Source organism: Triplophysa dalaica, chromosome 11 (assembly GCF_015846415.1).
Source record: "Triplophysa dalaica isolate WHDGS20190420 chromosome 11, ASM1584641v1, whole genome shotgun sequence".
Lineage (NCBI taxonomy): Eukaryota > Metazoa > Chordata > Actinopteri > Cypriniformes > Nemacheilidae > Triplophysa > Triplophysa dalaica.
Window position 1 is genome coordinate 9,897,092 of NC_079552.1, and position 21,284 is coordinate 9,918,375.

Here is a 21,284-nt window from a genome sequence, read left to right on the forward strand (position 1 = left end):
TCGACATGTTTTAACTTCGAATGTTTTTAAAATTGTCAGATATACTTTTAAAAAGTCTACTACAATAGCACTCTTCGTCATCATTTGATGAATTACTGCTGCCATGATCAGTAGAAACTGCACACAAAAAACGTTTGATTATCACCCGCCTGTCATAAATGTAAACTTCTGCAATTTTATGGAACAACAACACCAGACAGGGAAGAAGATCCATTTACCAAAATCCATTCTTAAGGTCACTGTACATACTCCTGAAGTTCAGCAGAAGTGAGATGGGGAAAACTATAAGCATAACTAAGACAGAAAATCGAGAGAAACAATGACAGAAAGTGTGAGAAAAAAACTGTTTATAACTGCAATACTGGCGTTCTGCTAAACCACACAGTAAGCACAATTTCAGTGTTTTCCCTTTACTGATTGCGCAAATACATCTCAAATAGCCATAGATAGAGATGTGAAACTGAGCCGCTGAGACTTGGAGAGAGGTGTAAACTGTAAACAATGGCCATTTGAGAGTGCAAACTCGTTCTTCAGAATGAACTAAATCAGGAGTTTCTGTGAGAACAAACAGACTGTTTCCATGTGTCAACAAAGAACACTGTGGGATTATATGCAGAACCAGAAGAGCTCTGACATGTTCGCTTCATTAGAGTATCGTGAATATGACTGACACAAGTGGAAAAAATCCTTATCCCACAACAAAACATTATTGCTGAACACAAAGAAGGAACACACAGACATGGGAACTAATTCAAATGTGCAACAAATTTCATTTATACAGCAATGTTTATAAAGGGAAATACTAGGCTTACTTTAGATGTGATGTTAAAACGGCCAGTATATTGCAGCAATCAGAGTCATTGAATCATTCAACCGATTCCTTTAAACAACTGATTTATTCAAGAACCAAGATGAGCAAGTGCACTTCTCGAATGCCTCATCGTTTCCTCGCTCCTCCATCATATGAGCCGGAAACCGATCGAGCTCAGCCATCTTTAAGGACATCTCAATTCTGTTATTGCTATCAAGAGGAAGCTTTCTGAGGAGTCATGAGTGAGGATACACAGGTGTTTCCTTTGCAGAAGTGTTTTATCGACTAAACCTGAAGAGCGTATTAAGATCGTCTCATCTTAAGATCAAACATGCATAAATGTGATAATTAAGCATTACATTATTGTAAATGTAGAACTATTTCAGACAGGTTAGAAAATATTCATTAAGTTAATTTATCAATATAGTTCATATTTATGTATAACATATATTTGACATACCTTATCTACATTTCTGACCACTTTTTAGCATGCTTTCAACTTATTTTATTGTAGTGGGTATTATGACATCTGCTTGAAATATGTACTCAACTTTATTTTAGATTTTGTCAATGTGAAATGTGTCTTCATTAATTGACGACGCTTTGAAGTGATCTAAAGAGATCGAGGATATGCCATTTCACTTTTAATTCCTCGCATCCTAAAGGGGTGGAGCTTAGACGCAAGGAAAGGAAATGAGGATGCACATATAAGAATTGGAAGCACCCCAAGTGTCTTAAAGAAAGACTCACTAAATCATTATCTCGTCCGAATTGTTCAAAATATGGATTCGTTTAGGAAAGAAATACAGCAAAAAGGCATATGCAACTGCTCAAATGAACGTGAATGCACATATCCGTGCTATGATAATAAAGTAAAAATATTGCATGCTTACATTTATCATCATTTTTGTTCATGTTGTGGCCAATTAGATCGACATTTTCTAAATGACTGAAATATAGTAAAATATATTACAAAAATATTTGCAGTGCACCTCTGGTGGCGCCCCCTGTGTAGGCAACCACAGAGACCGACCAAACAATGAGGTGGGAGCAGGATTTATTTCAACATCTGCCAAGGCGTCCATGTGTGGTCAGATTTCTACTGAGAGTACACACACACATACACGGAAGCCCAATGCCAGCATAGCTCTCAAAGGTCAGGTCACATGACTCATCTGCTCGCCAAACATCCCACTGTGTAGATAGGAATACAAAAACAGGACAGAAGCGCACCTCAGTCAGAGGAGATGAGCATGCTGCAGGACAATGAATGAAGATGATGGCAGAGCAGGTGGTCTGTCACGGCAGACGACATTGACTGGCAATATTTCTTTGCCAAATGCAAACACCTTTTAATACATGCTGAAATCAGGATAACAAATGAGCATGAAAGGGCATGAATATTTGCTATTGGTGATGAGAGCTTGAATGTTGGGCTAATGTGAAGAGGTTTAGATATAAAATAACTAAAGTCAGCTATGAAAACACACAAAAAAAATTCGAATAAATCGTGAAATATAAATGACATTAAAATCTGTAAAAAGGATAAAATCTATCTTAAATGCAAAAAAATAATCATTTTATTTTACTACGCTCCTGTCATTTCAAACCTGTGTGACTTCTTTCTTCCGTAGAACACAAAAGAAGATATTTTGACGAAAGACGGCTGCATCCATTCACTTCTATTGTATGGACACAAAATCAGTGCAAGCCAATGGACCAAGCCAATTTTTTTAAATATCTTCTTATGTGCTCTGCAGAAGAAAGAAAGTCAATTCAGGTTGGAAATGACGTAAATGATGGCAGAATTTGCATTTGTGGGTGAACTTTCATTCATCTTTGGTGAAATATTGCATAACAACAATAACTGTACAGATTTATTCTGAGTACAAATGTACCTAAGCTTTGTCAATATTTAACAAAAACAAATGAGACGCATTGTGTTTAAACATAGTTAAAAAAATGCTTTTTAAATGCCAACAAATCATAATAATAAGATAATATTCTGACACCAGTTCAGAGATCATAATCCATCAACATGACTCCCAGTCAGTCACAATTATCACTTGAGCAACAATAAATGCTGTGTGACAGACAATGGGAGTTGATGGATGATGAGATAATGAACAGCTCATTAGCTTTAGTAATCAGGCTAATGACGGCTTGTCTGATTGTTGTTGCATTTGTGAATATTTAGGAAGTGCTGAGGAGGATTCTGTACACATGTAGAAGTATTGAATCCGTAAGAGAATACATAAAAAACTAAACAACTACACAAGAAAGAACGCTGAGAGTAGCACACCACATTCTTTATGCACAGAGGGAAAAGAGGGAAAAATACATCGTACAGCAGAAGTAACGGCAATTAAACTGATTAAAGAATTTCAAAGACTTTCACTCCGGTGGTATAAGGTCTGTATTATAGGAATAGCAGAGTAAGGAAACCCTCAACCTGTGCCAAGGCGCCAGGCAGGGGTTGGAGACGGATGGGGGGAATCTGAAAACGAGCACAGTTCACTTTTTAACAGTGAGATCAAGGAAATGTTTGGCAAGGAACGCAGCCTACTAAAACACCAGGACCCCACTTGGAAACATTCACCAAAATCATAAAAAACAGGCAGCAAAAGAAAGCAAAAGCAGGCAGGACAAGCTGTGTTACGGACGCAAAGCTGTTCCCTTTACACCTCATAACAGCAGAGCCGAGCCGTTTCATGCTGAGCTCACGGTACAAATATGACGGTTCATATGAAAAATATCTTCTTATGTTTAATTTTCTGACAGATTTTAAATGAAATTTTATTATGATTTAATATACTGATGTTTATTTGCATTCATTGGACTTTTCTTTTTTCAATTCACCACAATTAAAAATATCGGTCACAGTATAGGGGGCAATTCTTGCAATTAGCAAGCCATTAAACTCTTAGTTTGTTGCTTATTAATAGTTAGTAAAGTAGTTGTTAGGTTTAGGTATTAGGTAAGATTATGGATGTAGAATATGGTCATGCAGAATATGTGCTTTATAAGTACAAACAGACAATATGCTAATAATAAACATGCGAATAACAACTAGTCTATAGTGATTTGCCCCATATACTGAAGGGTTAGCAAAATATCTTGCCAGCATACATACAATAAAAAAGCCAACTTTGCTTTACTGTACATAAAGATGGCTTCTTGAATAACCAAGAACTTCAATACACAGAAAATATTACTACTGCAATTTTTGAAAATATCTGGAATATCTGGAAGACAAAACCAGACGTAAGGGAACATTTTTGACATTTTTGAAAGGTGAATAAATAAGCTTTTCATTGATGTATGGTTTGTTAGGATAGGACAATATTTGGATGAGAAACAACTATTTGAAAATCTGGAATCAAGAAGACATGTCATATACAGTAGATAAAAGACCAAAAAACACACCTAACATACTTATAGATATGCAAGAATTGCAACAGACGAATGGACTAGTGAAGTGAAATCAGATACAAATAGTATACTAAACAGTATTGCTGTACTAGATCCCCATCCACAGCAAACGCATTGCAGGGGATGAGAGGAAAGAGGAGAGCTTTGAAAGGAGGAGATAGTCAATCAATGGACCCACACGGTATTGATGACCCCTTTGTTCAGCCTCGCCTCTCTCTCAGACTTTCTCTAACTGGCCGCATTATATAAGAGTATGGAGCACAATGTAGCCGGTGCATCGAATTACACAGCAGATATACACCAACCATGCATAATAACAACCGTGCAAATAAACAATGAATAACAATGAGGAAATATAATGAGGAACAGATTGGAACCGTCAGACGATTTACAGTGATTCTGACAAAAATGAATAGTCCAACGAGCGTGTTGTGCGTGAATGTGTTTACTGTGAGCTCTTGAATGGGGAGGCATCAACCAAATTTATGATCAGCAATAAAAGTTGTACTGTTAAATTATGGCTTTGCTTAAAATCGTTTTTTAATAGAACTCAGTTATAAAGGTTAATGTCTTAGGGGACGTGACCGTGTGTAATTCCCCATGGTCTTCACCTTGCAAACTCTTTTAACCTTTAACCTGTAGTCATAACTAAATTATTGCTCACAGGACTCCACAGTCTGAAACAAACATCACACCCTTCCTAGCCTCCAGAAAGCCCCAAGGGGAACAATAGCAAAGTCTGTGTCAGCGAGATTACTCACTCAAAAAGCAACAATGAGTTAGTGTCTGTCTCAGTGAGGAGAGGAGAGCCCTGATACAGAGCTTACACCTCCACAGACCCTAAATCAAAGTACTAAATCAAGGGGCCAAAACCGAGACCGCACATATTGTGTGTGATGTACATTCCTGTAATGCTTCGCATTTAAGAAACAGATCTCATTACTTATGAACTAACAACGCGAACTGTCAGTCCTTAACTTCAGAAGTGTGTGATTTCTAAGATACAACTCAATCTGGAAATGTGGCACGAGGGAATCGCCAGCCTCAAAAACCTCAATCAAAGAAGTGAAACTAAGCTCGACTCATTACGCTGATGTTTCCAGAATCTGTCCTGCTCGGTCCACTACTAAACAAGCATTTTGACTTCTTCCTCTCTGCTGTTGAATTTAAAGGAAAGACAGACTGTAAAGTTGTGTGGGATGGTGAACTTCTTACCTGGAGGTGTGCAGTTCCTATCAACACTGGTGCCAATCTGCACATCATCCGTGTAGTTGCTGTCAATGTCAAACTCCTGCAGAAGCCTTCGACTCTCCCACTTCTCACTGTCTTCAGCGGAGAGGCCGGATATGCCATAACCTGTAAAGCACACAGTAAAATATTTGCTATTTACCTCAGAAAGATTCTCTCAGTCACTGAAATTGGGATACCAAATATTTGACTGGGGTTCTTTTGTTAAATGACTTCTAATTAGTATTCGTACAATGACTTATGATTCTAATTAATGGCAATATGAAAGTTGTGGCAATTGAGGCAATAAATATAATTTGTAGTCATCAAATGTCAAATCTTTTCTTATTGGAGTTGTACAGGAACAAAGTAAAAATCCAAGGGACCAACACACAATCCCACAGGTCAATGGCACCACACAATTCTCTCTTACTCTTTTTATTTTTTAATTGTTTAAAGATGAGAGACACCTCATTTCAGTCAAGATTTCAGTCAACACAGTCTGTAGATCATGTGACACCTCTGACCAAAATATATTTGTTTAAATCTAAATCTTTCTTGTCTGTATCTTTATTAATATCAATTTCAAATGGTAACCATAGTTTCTGGCAGAGCACCAAAGTGTCCATGTTTTTTTGGCAGAAATTGTGGTTACCATGGCAAATTTGCGATTGTTACTATAAATATTTCTGTGGTAACTTGTTTTTGCTATCACTTTGATGAAATATGAAACATTTTATATATTTGGAGGGGCTCGAGCCTTACCGAAGGGAAATTAAGAGTTAAAGCATCCCACATTACACTTGATTTCACTGTTCTTACATCCCAAAATAGTACAGAAGAGTGCACCTGAACTCCACCGAAGTTCAGGTGCTCCACCGAATGATTGACAGGCAATTAACCCCATATAAACCTGAAGAGAATGGCCAAGGTAAGTGACATTTGCCAAGTTACCCAACTCTATTTCACATTATTCTATCTTCTCTATTTATTTTTGGGCAGGTTTGACCGGTCCAGCACAATATTACTGCATGATGTCTTTTATTCACACTGCATTCGCAGGGACACAGCAAGCTGCTATGTGTTGTATACTGTTAAAATCTCACGGCTCCACGGCATCTCTGTTACCGTGAGCAACAGAGGCCCCGGAAGTCAGCCTGGCGAATATTCATGAGGGCCGTCTGTGGTGCGGAGCAAAGCTGAGGAGTAATGAGAGTGACATCACGCGGCATTGCCTCGGTCTGGGCTTGTCTGGGATAGGCGGGCGTGATTATTCTGGCAGCGTTGTCATCTGCGTCACTCTGTCCTCAATCGACTCTACCCTTACTCCACTCCGCTCAGCCATCTTCAGAACACTGGCCCCAACTTACCGCTCCAGCGGCTATAAATAAATCCTCAATATTTATCAAAAACACCACACATGATGGGGGTTTAAGGGATGTGTGGCGCATTATGACGGTATCCGTTTTGACATTGTGATGCAAAAAGAACTGGGATCCTGTTGTAAGGAGAGTATGAGAACACACTTTTCCTTCCACCGACCCAAGTGTTACAAGGAGAAATAGAAAAAAGACATCCAGGCAATGACATTCCTGGAAGAAACTGTTTAATAATTCATGGCCCCCCGAGATGTCAAAAGAATCATGTAAAGCGAAGACAGTTGTGACACTTTTGGAAGATGTGATAGCTCAGTGATATCGTCATGGTAAAGATAGCGGTGATCTAGCCAGGACAAACAAGCCAAACAAATAAAACAACACCACACTGTTGCTATATGCGTGTAGCCACACTACAGTACCATGTTCCCTTATGTCAGGATGAGATTTATATAACCTTTCAGGAACACTTTACTAAGAATGAATTGCACCTGATAACGTTTTTTTGTTGCATTTTTTTTGTTATTTAGCACCCAATATGCACTTTCTATACAAAAAGTTTCCGATTTGGAAGATGCAGCTATTGTGAGGATTGGACTGGGATTATAGCATCACTTCTCCTGAATCAGCTCTACAACTCTTCACTAATGCTGTCATAATCATAAGCAAATAGGCAAATGTACACAAATAAAATGATATATAAAGGACACATGTTTCCGTTGGGAAAAAAATCATTATCCTCACAGTAGAACTTGCAACTTGCTGAAGGGATAGTTCATCCCAAAATTTTAATTCTGTCATGAATTACTCGCTCTCTAGTTGTTCCACACCTCTATAATTTTTGTTTGGTTAAACACAGAGAAAGATATTTGTAAGAATGCTTGTAACAGTTCTTGGACCCCATTGACTACAAAAATTACAATGGTAGTCAAAAGTGCCCCAGAACTGTTTGGTTTCCAGCATTCTTCAAAATATCTTCTTCAAAAAAAATTCTAAAGTAATTTTCCTACTATGGTGATCAAAAGGGTCCAAGATCTGTGCGGTTACAAGCATTCGTCCAATTATCTTTCTCTGTGTTCATCAGAACAGAGAAATTTATAAAGGTTTGGAACTCGAAGGAGAGTAAATGACAACAACATTGCTGTATTTTGTTGTATTATCCTATTATACTTGATCATGGGTGTCCTGCTGAAACAATAACTATATGAACCCAATAGAAACCATCACAGCAATTTTAATGGAGTCCAGTTAAAAAACCATTATGAACCATTAGCTTTTTTCCTTTAAAACCATAAAAAAATATTTTGGGTATTATTCCAATATGATTAATCAGCCAGATAACACCTGACCTCACCAATAAAATTCATCAAATACTAATAAACATCATTACAGTTTCTACTAAATCCAATACAATTCCCATTACAGCCATTAAATCTGTATTGTGTTTATGGCAAGGCTCCATTCTTTTTTCAGCAGGGCTTGGTGCTAACGTTGGTGAATTCCACTCCAGCTTCTCCCACACTCATCTTTATTTTTCTCACTCTTCCGTTCGATAACGCAACATAGTGGCTGTCTGCTAATTATCCATGCAGCTTAGATTCCAGCCTCAAAAACATGTTAGAGCAGAAAATAGCGGCTCCATTAGATTGTGGCAGCCTCCTGGAAATATAGTGTTTCTCTCCGAAAAGCTGCACAGAAACGGCATTACCTGTGCAGTGAGGCAGAATGCACGCTGCACACACACAGACGTAAGAGGGGCATGGAAGTTACTATGGAGATGTGACGCAACTGCAGAGGGTAGAGCTGAACTGTTATGACATCACGCTCAGATGAACTCAAGTAATCGCGCACAAAACACACACACAGTGTGCACAGCAGTACACGTGCTAGGAATCAAAAAGAGAATTGCATTGAGATTTATAAATCATATTTATTTAATATAGTTGGAAGCAAGTAACTCTCATGTTCATTAAACATTTACATTAACACAAGAGGGTCTTAGAAATACTACTGAGAAGAAACTAAGTAATAAATGTGAAATTCTCAGCATGCGCAGAGAGTCAAAAGCACCTTTAAAAAAGTCTCCAGAGACATAAAATACACAAACAAACATATAAGATAATCATGTTAGTCAAATAAAAATATATATTAATGCATCATAGTATGCTGCTACGAGAACATTTATATTAAAAAACGTATCCACCCAGGGGAAATTTTATTGCTCAGAGATTCCATTTTCAAAGCTCAAGAAGAGATTAAAGAGATCTCGTGCAGCTGCATCATAGACTGCCCACAGCAGCTCTGCGAGGGAGTCCATCAGTGTCTCTAGTCTCTCAGGTAGAAAATGTACGAAAGAAAACCAAGGACCACTCCCAAAAATTACATTAAAAAGTATCATTACGCAACCAGGTTCTTCATCACTCTCTTTGTTATCTCTACCAAGAGAACATGGTCCACGTAAAAGCAAAAAGCCTTCGGCAAAATCAGAGTGAGCTTGATGGTACATGCCCAGCTTTTAGAGATAAACAAGCCATAAAAACTCAATGTTTAACAGAAAAGCATGAAAAATTAAACGTAAGACCAGAATGCATTAGAGCAAAGGACTTTCCTCTACACAGAAGAGCCGTAGGTGCATGTCCTGATGTTCAAGTAATTTCACAAAGAGCAAACCTGACTAAGACACATAATGCAACTTTCTGCCACTCTCTTTACTGCAGTGCTATATTTAGCGATGTTTGCAGATGTATTCAGATTGGTCTGAGTGACCTCAGATTACAAAATAAACATCAGATACATGCACAAAGAAATTGTAGAATTGAGTATAAAACAATATTAAAGGTGCTGCGCGTATTTCATTGGAGGATCTATTGACAGAAATGCAATATAATATGCATAACTATGTCTTTAGAGGTGTATAAAGTCTGTTATGTATTTATTACCTTAAAATAAGCTATATATCTACATACACTGCGGCTCTCCGTGCATGGAATTCACCATGTTGTTTCAACAATAGCCCTAAACGGACAAACTGATCTACACTGTAAAAAAAAACTATAGGATTTACTAAAGAATTTTGTGTCATGTTTTTACACACCTTTTTTTAATTAATACAATTTTGGTTAAAAAAATATTTAAGTAAAAAAATTAAGTAAATCCTAATAGTTGTTTTTTACAGGGAACTTTGAAGCGAGTGAGCCGTTGGATGCAATTCGCAATCTCCCTGACTGATGCCGCTAAATTTCATAAATTGGACCTTTACCATTTAAAGTCTTACTTGAAAGAGTTAATGATACCACCAGTATATGCACACAACTTCAATACTCATTAAAAATTTACTTTATGATACTGTAACCAACAGCATCTGTTGTTAATGGAAAAGGGTCTTATTTACTTCTCGGTAGTATTTTTATCACTACTTGGTAATGAGGAATATGGTATCTAGGTGCGTAGTGTACTGGTCACTATTCCCAAGTCATTAATTAGTTACATTCCATGTTTTAAACACTATTTACGTGACATAAGATACAGCACACTAATGTAAGGGAATTATTCAAGAGTACTACAGTCAAAGCGCAACCTACATAAAGTTCCAATTCCTTGGTCACAACCACAGCCTGCAACCTTGAGATTCTTAACAATACGGGTAAACAACAACATTTAAAAAAATTACAATAACGCCTGAATTCATTAAGGTAGATTTTTGACAGGGGTAATAATGTAACAAGGTTGTTCTTCACCCTCGTTGTGGTGTCTGTCAAGAGACTTGACGGTCTATTTCACACAGCTAAATGTTGAAAGCCCGTGGCCAACGCTGCTATTTCTGTGGAAATGCTTGCTGACGCTTGTACTCGCCGATTGTTTTTTATACACTTTCAAAAAAGAAATAGATTGCTCCTCGTAGCCACATCTGCAGCACATCACCTGAAAACTGGTCCAACAGAAGACTGTCCCAGATAGCAGCTGTTGTCGGGAGGAACTACCTGGGAAACTCTCAGCTATAGATTCAGTGTGCCCTTACACATCTGACCCCATACTGTCAACACACGGATAAATATAACACTGCATGTTTCCACTCTGTCAAAAGCGTAATTACCTAGTTTATCTTCATTAGCTACCTAGGTGAGAACTTGAATGTGGGACAGTACTAGTCAAACAAAGTTGGGGATGAAGGAGAGGTACAAAGATATCAGAAGAGAAACTGAGGTCTGTGTATGTGTACTTCAGGCATCTGTAGTGTACCTATATAAAATACCAATACCAGTGAAGTCAAAGTGTGATTTAACGTTCAATGGGGAATTTAAAACTGAGGCTTGTCCAAGAATTATTGATCGTAGTTGATGTTCAGATTGACGTGTTAGCAGAGTATCTATTTTGGTTAGATTTACAGTCAGGGATTGTGCTTCAGTTATGGGTCGTTTATGAATGTGACAGAACATTAACAGTCTCATTTGCATCTGCTGGTGGTCTGCTACCAGCTTCAAGAACTGGACATGAGCCTCATGTCCACCGTCTACAGGTGTGTCTTCAAAAGACTGGAGGATCAGGCAGGGCACTTTGAGACTCAGGGTAACTCAGTGGGAGAGATAGTTCAGTATCTGGGGCATAAGTGTAGCATCACTCCACTCCTCCACACTACTAGGTACATACAGTATTATGTAAATTAGATATTTTAGTCCTTTTGTCCATGGCCGTAGCCAGTATTTGAAAATTAGTGAGGTCCGGGGTGTCAATAAACCTAATATTACCAATAAATGCTATAAATCTTTCAACTATATATATATATATATATATATATATATAAGGAATAATAAGGTTAACAGATGATAAACGTATGAACATGGCTTTATACTGTGGCTAGTGGTTTTCCAAAATGATTAGAATAAGTGGTCCTACTGGGACCGCTCCGAGTGGGCATCAAACAAGCGTTGGTCCGGTTTTGGAAACGGGCACTCTGAAGAGAAGGCAAAGCGTCTGTTGTTAGATCACAGCTTGAAGTCGGGGAGTCAGGTTTACTCACACAGCTCTCTCTTGCTGGCCTCAGTTACGGCCACCCGTCATTTTCGCTGTCAACAATTTTGTTTTTGGGAAAAAATTTTATATGACTAAAGTTGATGTGAGATCACACGTCGAAAAACATGCCCAAAATAAAAACCAAAATGTTCCGATGTGCTGCTCCCCACTATATTAACTTCCTAAAGTGTGTCATAACATGAAAATGTGTATGCAAGTGTGTTATTACGGGTATGCAGTGCGGAGACTGCATACCCACGCACACACTCACAACTCTTTCAATTGGATGACGCTGCCAGCCTCTCACATCAAGTGAAGTTAATCCATCTTTTAATATGAAGAAATTAAAGCGGTCCGGACCCCGGTGACCTCATAGATGGCTACGGCAATGCTTTTGTCTGAAACCTTTTAAGATTAATGTCAAAAATGACTTTCTTAGAAGACACTACAACAATGTACACTGCTAGATTGATCATGTTATATATAATATGTCGTATAACGACGTCTGAGGGGGGATTGGGGGTTTGGAACTAAAGCATTTGTGCACAGATTGCCAACAAAACACAGACATATGACTCCGTTTCACCTACCACCCGCGATTCATGTCTTGCATGTCTTAGCCCTAGGACCATGCCATCTATCAGATTCAAACGATCTCCAAACCCAGCATTATATCCACTGTTTACATAACATTCCTCACCGAAATGCAGTGAACGAACAAACACAGGTGAACTTCCACTCCCGCTCTCCTTGGTTGACATGTGGGCGTGATCTATCATCTGGCTCTCGCATGTTTACACGTGGGCGTGCTTTTCTGGAAGAATTGTCCAATAAGGGACTAAGAAAAGTTGTTACGAAACGGTCCTTCATGTTCAAAAAAACGTTCTGAAATGAACGCAGGGGGAGTGTATTGAGCACAGAAATAATACGTAATACGTCCAACTTGATTTTGACAAGTTGCCGTGTCAAGCATGAGAAGCCAGCACGTTTAACATTGTAAAAAAATCAGAATGCATGGAAAACTGTGGCAACCCCCACCTTAACAAATCCTAGGACCTTATTTGTGAAGAGTTACCAATATGTCTATAGTTTATAGATATTCAGAAAACTTTATTTAACTAATATACATATTAAATTAAAATTTTAATGTTATGTTTTTATTGTGGTAGTTAGCTATTTTTTTAGATACTATTACTCAATCAAAACAACCCAACAGCAGTTTTATGAATGCAGAATAAAAAATCACGATTTTGCAAAATTTTCATATATAAATTAAATGTACAATCAGCTTTTTCACAAATCAAATTTTAATCATTACATTGCTTTTATCACTGTGATTAACTCTGGGTCATCCTTTCCTGTTTAATATTTCTTTGAACAGAAAACCAATCTAAATATTTATTGAAGTGCTAAATATTTCATGAAAGAAATATTCATAGAACTGTGTATTGTTTCAGTGTCTAAGATAAAAATAAGAAGTATACAAATTACAAACATTGACTGGAAATATATTAACTAAAACTCTGTATGAAAACAACAAGTATAAGAAAACGGGTTTTGCATGTATTTTATATGTTTCAGGTGACAGAGCCACTGTGGATTTAAGTGGTGACATTTTCATAGATTTACAAGCAGTTATTAAAGCGGGTTGAGTGCTTGTTGTGATTTGTATTCATCCAATCAATGCTACTGACCTTATAAAAATGCAAAGAGTGTGAACCCGGGTTTACAGTCTGAAATCGTGAAACCAAAATATTGGTGCTTAATTACCAACCCAGGGTCATGTGTGAACCCGTAAAACATGACACATCTTGTCCAAGCACTATTTGGGACATATCACCCAGGATTTACTCAGAACGCCTAGGGGTTAACAATTTCAAGTGTTAAAAGCCAATTTAAGTTTTGTTGGAGTTAAGTACAGTACAACCTATTCAGGTGTGATTTTACTATTCTTCTATAGTCTGTTGTTCCAGGTTAATCTTTCAGATTTGCTCAAGGTTGTGCATGTTAGTCATAAGACACTTTCTTCTATGCTAACAAGATATCCAATCCCAGTTGATGAAAAGCAGGACTGCAGCAAGATATAACCAGCACATTTCATTGTATCTTTGAGATCTATCATGCAATGTTAGATTTGTGCTCGGTAACTCTGTAGCTCATTCAAAGTAATCCTCCTGACAATTACAAACAGCCACAATTTAGGAACCCCGTCAGCCTCTCAACTCTCAAAGTACAGACATTTCAGCTCAGTAAACACATCCTCCGCAGGTTACGGTATATTTCCAACCAACGTATTCCCTTCAAATGTTTTAACTGCAGCTTCATGTAATCAGACAGAATATCAAACAAGGGCTTATCTAATTCAAAACAGTCAAAAGATTAAAAGCTTAGAACTCATTATTCTTTCATAGCCAATTTTAATATCTTACGCATATCGGTCTATTTACCGAAAGGAAATGCGTATTTGAATCATAAGGTAATCCTGTTTGATAACTAATGAGCTACCTTCTCATATTCTCGGTGGCAATTTGCACTACACTGTATTATAGTCGGCTCGTGTTTGATCCAAATCACACAATTAAAAAGCTAATCAGTTCTTCTTCCCCTCCCAGCGCAGGTGAGTGTGCTAGCACTGAGAATGTGCATGTGTTGAGGTTCCATGCTAATGGAAGATTAGAGGTTTATATTAAATCTGCTGTATCACCACATAATTCCTGTTATTATGGTCATATTATGGCCATTGGTTGACACCAATTTTTTTATTCATGCATCTGGAAATTACAACAACATATAAACAGTGGCTCAAAAAACATCTGTACACTAACTGTAAAGAGGTGAACAAGAAAGAGTTTACCATTAAGTGTTCACCAAAAATCTAAATCTTGCATCCTTCATGTCATTCATCGAATGCAGTGGTGCAAAAATGGGGTATGCAGTGTATGCGGTGCCAAAATATTCTTTTTTTTTTAATAAAATGTAATAAATTAATAATAAAACACGTCACGTCATCTCTGTACAGCACAGAGCTCCGGGAGATTACTTGAGGACAGTGAAACTGTGCATTGAATGACAACAGGATGACAGAGACAAGAGCGCAAAAGATTATTTGTTAATAAATAAAGAAAATATTTGTTGAGTGTAAGTGATTTTGTCTTTGTTTTACTTCAACGATATTGTGTTTCATAAAATATGAACCAAAAACTAAAAACGTTTTAATGTAAGGGGAAAATCCGAAGATCTTTTATTTATTTGTGTTATAATGTAAGTGTATAACTTTCAGTAAAAGTATGTTTAACATAGGCTAGGCTTCCTTTGAATTGTTCTATTTTCCTTAAAAAGCTATTGATGAACCACAAACTAAGCATTCGTTTTAAAGTGGGGAAAAATACATTTTGTTATAGCCTACAACGCAAGTACATCACACGTAGTATTTGTTTTGATAATGAATAATGTTAAAAAAAAAACTTTTTGTTGAAGGAAAGGGAATAATCTAAATGTCTTACATTGAAGATCAAAATAAGTTTATTATTTACTGGGAACATTTCCACACCAGCACATCTCTAAGTGGCTTAAACTCGATTTTTACTTATACTTCGGATATTTAAAGAAGTTTTATTGTTTAAAACTGGCTTTTTATTAAAGGTATTACATGTCAAAATTATAGATTATATAAACTAAACTCACTTTCCAAAGAAAGCAATAAAAACCCTTATTTGGGGTTTTATTTAGTTATTTTAGGCAAAAGATCAAATAAAAAGCCTTTTATCCAATTAATAAAAACAATCGTCCAATTATTCAATTATCAAAATAATCATTAGTTTCAGCCTAATTTATTGTGTATTTCTGAGCATTAACTTTATGTACTTTTACTCCATTGTTTTATTCGTTTTCTTATTCGTGTTATTTATCTTTTTAGAATTGTAAATATGTTACATTGTGAAGCCGGTGGAAAAGTGTTTATGTAAAAGGAAACCTTTATGCTTCTATTATAGATGCAAATCTGACTGTCTGTCACCTTGGCATGATTTAAAATATAACTAGAATGACTCCAAAGACAACATACACTTGTCTACGGATTTTTTATTTGTTGTGCACAACAAAGTGTTTTCTGTATTGGGTTGGAGTGGCGGATGGGGGGGGCAAAAAATGATCTTGCATACCCCTCAGAAAACGTGCAGTTGTGCCCCTGATTGAATGAATGTCATTCAAAACCTGTATGTCTCTTTATTCTGTGATATACAAAAGGAGATATTTTCAGTAATGTCTCAATAGCCCGGTTTTACAAACACTGCTTAGCGAATTCCATGTAAGGGGTGTATGTAGATAGAAATTGCTAATTCTAAGGCAATAAACACAGAGCACCTTTAAGTGTACCACCCCATTGACAGTTCAATTGTGTCCTCTAGACTAAAAAGGACACTGTAATTTGTACCTCAACCATTTTAAATGCAACATTGGTTCTCTATTTCCTGAATTAATGATCTCTCTCATTTGTAAGTTGCTTTGAATAAAAGCGTTGGCTAAATGAATACATATCAAATACAATCAACAGAGACAAGAAAAACTCAATCTAACGATAACTGCCTCAAGCATTTGATCAGACTTACACCCTCAGGGTTAATCTTTCTCAATTTGGAAAAAATCAGCAATGTATGAAAAATAAACGGGAGAACATATTATTTTCAGTGCGTAACATTTTTGGCAGGTCACCGCGGTTCGCAGAGTGTCTGCATAACATGCTTGTCCTTGCTACATTACAATGCGTGGCTGGTTTTCATCTCTGTATGTCTAAAATATTTCAAACATCTGTGTGCAATCCGTCCGTTCGCTGACTGGGCAGAGCCTCTCTAGAAGATGTTCGGTGTTCTTGCTGTGTTCTGCCGAACTGCACGATGCATTTGATTTACTCAGTCAGAATGATTTTGGCTTCAGCAAAAACTTTATAAACACAGGCAATACAGGGGCTGATCTACTACTTACTGCAGCACAAACGTACAGAGGGTGGACTATAGGGGCATCATAAATCACACCTTTAATGAGGACATTTAGAGAAAGCGATATATATATGTATATATAAATATGCAGTATATATATATATATATATATATATATATATATATATATATATATATATATATATATATATATATATATATATATAGAAAAGGTATGTAGGGCGCCCCCTCCTTCCTGAATTAATGACCTACGCTACACGTGAGGGCCGCTGCGGGAGAGGCATGTGAAGGGGCCTGCAGACAGAAAACACTGTGCTGTTCCTCTCTTTACCATCTCTTTCTCACCTCGTCATTCGCTCCAGGTCTGCAGCTGCCGGCACCCTCATTGAAGTGTCCTGTGTATACCAGAATAAGATATTAACCCAAAACAAAGCCGCTGGATTATTAGGGACATTCAAATGGGGGATCTGATATGCTTCTTTAATTACTGAGTAAGTACAGATCGTTTTTCTTTCCTATTATAATGACCACCCAATCTGATTCCACATTATTCGGACATGGCAATCGTCTTCAGTTTCAGTGAAACTGAATATTAAATGAAAAACAGAGGGCGTGGATTGTTTTTTTCCAAAGCTTATTGATTGGATATGGAGAAAAGTGGTTAACGCCCAAATTAACATCATCATAGGCCATGTACATTTCTTTTTATGTTTTAATCAAAGATTACACAGACAGTTTAGCGCTAGGCTGTGCTCTAAATAAGTATTCGGATGACGTAAACAGCGTTGGTTCACTGTTTCGCCACACTAATGTTTGAGCAACATACAACCAACAGAAAATTTATAGCCAATTATAATGTTAAACACATATGTTTAAGATTGAATTATATGTGTAAGATTTAAAAAAAAATAAAAAACTGAAACAGGAAGTGGTTCTAGACCAGCGAAGTTGTCTATAGCGGTGCTTATCAAACGTTTCTGATCAAGTATCACCTATTGACCGCCAGAGAAATTAACATGAATAAACACTTAAATTAATAATAGAGCTGTGAATCTTTCTGTTTACACCTCGTCTTCTAATATAATGTATTATTTATAATACAAACACCTTATTTACCAGCTGTTAAATAAAATATGAACCAAAAACTAAAAACTATTTAATGTAAGGGGAAAACCCGAAGATCTTTTATTTATTTGTGTTATAATGTAAGTGTATAACTTTCAGTAAAAGTATGTTTAACATAGGCTAGGCTTCCTTTGAATTGTTCTATTTTCCTTAAAAAGCTATTGATCATAGGCCATGTACATTTCTTTTTTGTTTTAATCAAAGATTACACAGACAGTTTAGCGCTAGGCTGTGCTCTAAATAAGTATTCGGATGACGTAAACAGCGTTGGTTCACTGTTTCGTCACACTAATGTTTGAGCAACATACAACCAACAGAAACTTTATAGCCAATTATAATGTTAAACACATATGTTTAAGATTGAATTATATGTGTAAGATTTAAAAAAAATAAAAAACTGAAACAGGAAGTGGTTCTAGACCAGCGAAGTTGTCTATAGCGGTGGTTATCAAACGTTTCTGATCAAGTATCACCTATTGACCGCCAGAGAAATTAACATGAATAAACACTTAAATTAATAATAGAGCTGTGAATCTTTCTGTTTACACCTCGTCTTCTAATATAATGTATTATTTATAATACAAACACCTTATTTACCAGCTGTTTACAAACTAAAGAACATGTTTTTCCATGTTTTTAAGCAGTAGTCGACACAAAACACTATTCTGTAGTGAAACAGGGCTTTGGAAACTCTTATGGACTCTTATGGGGGATTTATTAACTTTGTGGGGACTTGGAGAAAGCCTACAAACTAATATTAAAGACAGACAATGTGGAAAGAATATTTAACACAAATGATAAATAAATACACGTATACTTTAACATCTGTATATAACAAACAAAGACTTAAACTTTACTGCAGTCAAAATGGCTTGTCAAATTACCGTACATTGCAACGCGCACTTCATTGATTTACCCTTGAGTGGATACAGACACGTGTTGAATTAGCACTTTACAGCAATAACAACAGCTTTAACAGCAGTTCAAGTGTAGAAATACATAAGAAACTTAATTTGCATGCAGCTCATTGGAAGAGAGAGAGTGAGGGAATCACAAGCGCCTGTCTGCTCGCTGTGTTTGAGCTGCCCGTCCCGCGCCTGAGTTACATCGGCCATCGATAAGTAAACAACAATAATTCATACTATCTATTTTAAGATTGGACATAGGCTGAGATGTATTCCATATTTATCAATCATTTAGGTGTATAAAACATTTGAAATTGTATTTGAAACACAAAATGTAAATTAATATATTGAGTTTTTAATTTTCTGTCCTGTCAACTCACGTACCACCGGGGTCTCTTCAAGTACCACTAGTGGTATACGCGTACCACAGTTTCAGAACCACTGGTCTATAGCATAAAATCTGATTTCAAGACATTCATTTCGTAATGCATTATTGTGAATAATTCATTGTCTTATGTTTTTCCAAATGTAATAAAAATGTCTTTGAAATGTTAAAATGTAATGTTAATGTAATCATACTACACCTCTAAAACATTCATCTCTTTTTTCATCAACACGCCAATTGATGTTAACAAAGAGCCAAATATTTTGCAATGTGTTAACAAATTCACATTCTGGTCTGTTTACATTCTGGAAAGAAATTGGATATAGTCAAGTTCCACCCTAAAACTCTCCCTTCCTCGCTGAATATTTGTTTCACTCAAGAACACATCACATTTTAGAGGCAAAATGGGTTGTGAATGGAGTTGCACGTTGACTCCAAACATGCAATGGGTGATATGCTCTGAGGAGACACAAACACAAAGAAACACAAATGCATGAAACAGCTCGATAAAGTCGCTCCTAAAGCATAATATATTTCATTCTTGCATACTGTTGCTCTCTAGCCATAAACAAACTGTACACTATTAAGGGATGATGGGAAATAGGCATTCATCAATTACATTATAAATGAGACAACTTATATTTTTGTCACATCGAGAAGCTTGCAAAGACATGAGTGCCCTCTATTTAATTCTGGAAGACATATTTCACTTTTTTTGTTTTAGTTTAAGACTGTGTTGATGTGATTCTTTAAATCAGCATTTGAACGAGGAGCTTAATTGCCAACTGTGATGTTCTGAAAGATGAGCCATTATTTGCTCTTCACACTTGATCAAATGACAGGATGATTTTTATTCACTGTGAACCCATCTCCAAAATTGTGCAGAAACGACAGTCTGCGCTGCGTATATTTAGCAAAAAAACTCTGCTTTTACAGACAGAGCGATGTCTGAATCATAATTGTGAATGATTAGCCGTCGAAGGCATGATGGAGCCTGGTCTACTCTGGTCTGTGTAAGCAGGGGGACTTTTGTAGTTGATGGTGCACTAGAGAACAGCCTCACTGGCTCTATTCATTCACTCAGGTCAAAGGCAAAGCACATAGTCAGTATTTTTTTACAGCTGACAGAAAACATTCAGTCCATGACACAATGAATAGTTTAACATATTCAGAAAAAGGTTGATCAGGTGCTGTTGTTTTGAATAATGTCATTTACTGGTCGGTTGACTAGTCGTACAGTAAGTTAAAATACATTTCTAACTTTTACAACAACATTTAGAGACCCCGGCATTTAGTTCTGTTCTTATGTCTTATATTCTGTAAATGCTTCATTATACACTAAAAAAAGGATGTTAAAATAGGGCACAATACACGTTATTAATATGTAAGGCACCTTGAAATAAAATAATAATAAAATAATAATAACACTACATTTTAGTATTTAACGGAATTGTCCGTAAAATAAAGGAAAATGTCCACTGCTCACCCCTCCCTTTAGAATCACTACGGTGGCTGACAAAGAACTAAGATTTCATCACGTTTTCGCTTCTTTGCTAAAAGAGATAACGTGTTTATTTAACACGCTCTGTAGAACAGTTTGTCCATTAAGGGCTACTGTAGAAACAACATGGCGAATTCCATGTAAGGGGACCCGCTGTGTAGATAGAAATAGTTTATTTTAAGGTAATAAAAACATAGCTCTTAGTCTATGGTAAAGATTAAGGTCTTTATACACCTCTGAAGACATAGTTATTTATAGTATATAATATTGCATTTCTGTCAATAAATCCAAAAGATTTCACACAGCACCTTTAAGAAACCTGAACCTTTCTTTACACAAATTAGTCAAGCATCGGTTCAGGCATATCACAGACTAGACGCTTATGAAAAAATCTGCCTTTGAACGTTAACCCTCTGAACACCGACACTGAAGTAATTCACTAATGTGATAAAGAGAAATCCAATAACCTGCACATGGGCTTCAATGGCCAGAAATCTGTAACAAGAGCACTGTTATCTCACTGATATTTCACACATACTTCAAACGCCCCATTTGTC

General features: G+C 36.7%; 1 protein-coding gene across 1 annotated transcript in view; it reads right to left on the minus strand.

The window, feature by feature from the left end:
- The window catches only part of slc24a3 (solute carrier family 24 member 3), a 60,826-nt gene that overhangs the window by 35,372 nt on the left and 4,170 nt on the right, over positions 1 to 21,284 (minus strand). The window contains exon 2 of the mRNA XM_056761139.1: positions 5,459 to 5,599. Within this exon, the coding sequence (XP_056617117.1) occupies positions 5,459 to 5,599 (141 nt within the window). The remainder of the gene's footprint in view (positions 1 to 5,458; positions 5,600 to 21,284) is intronic.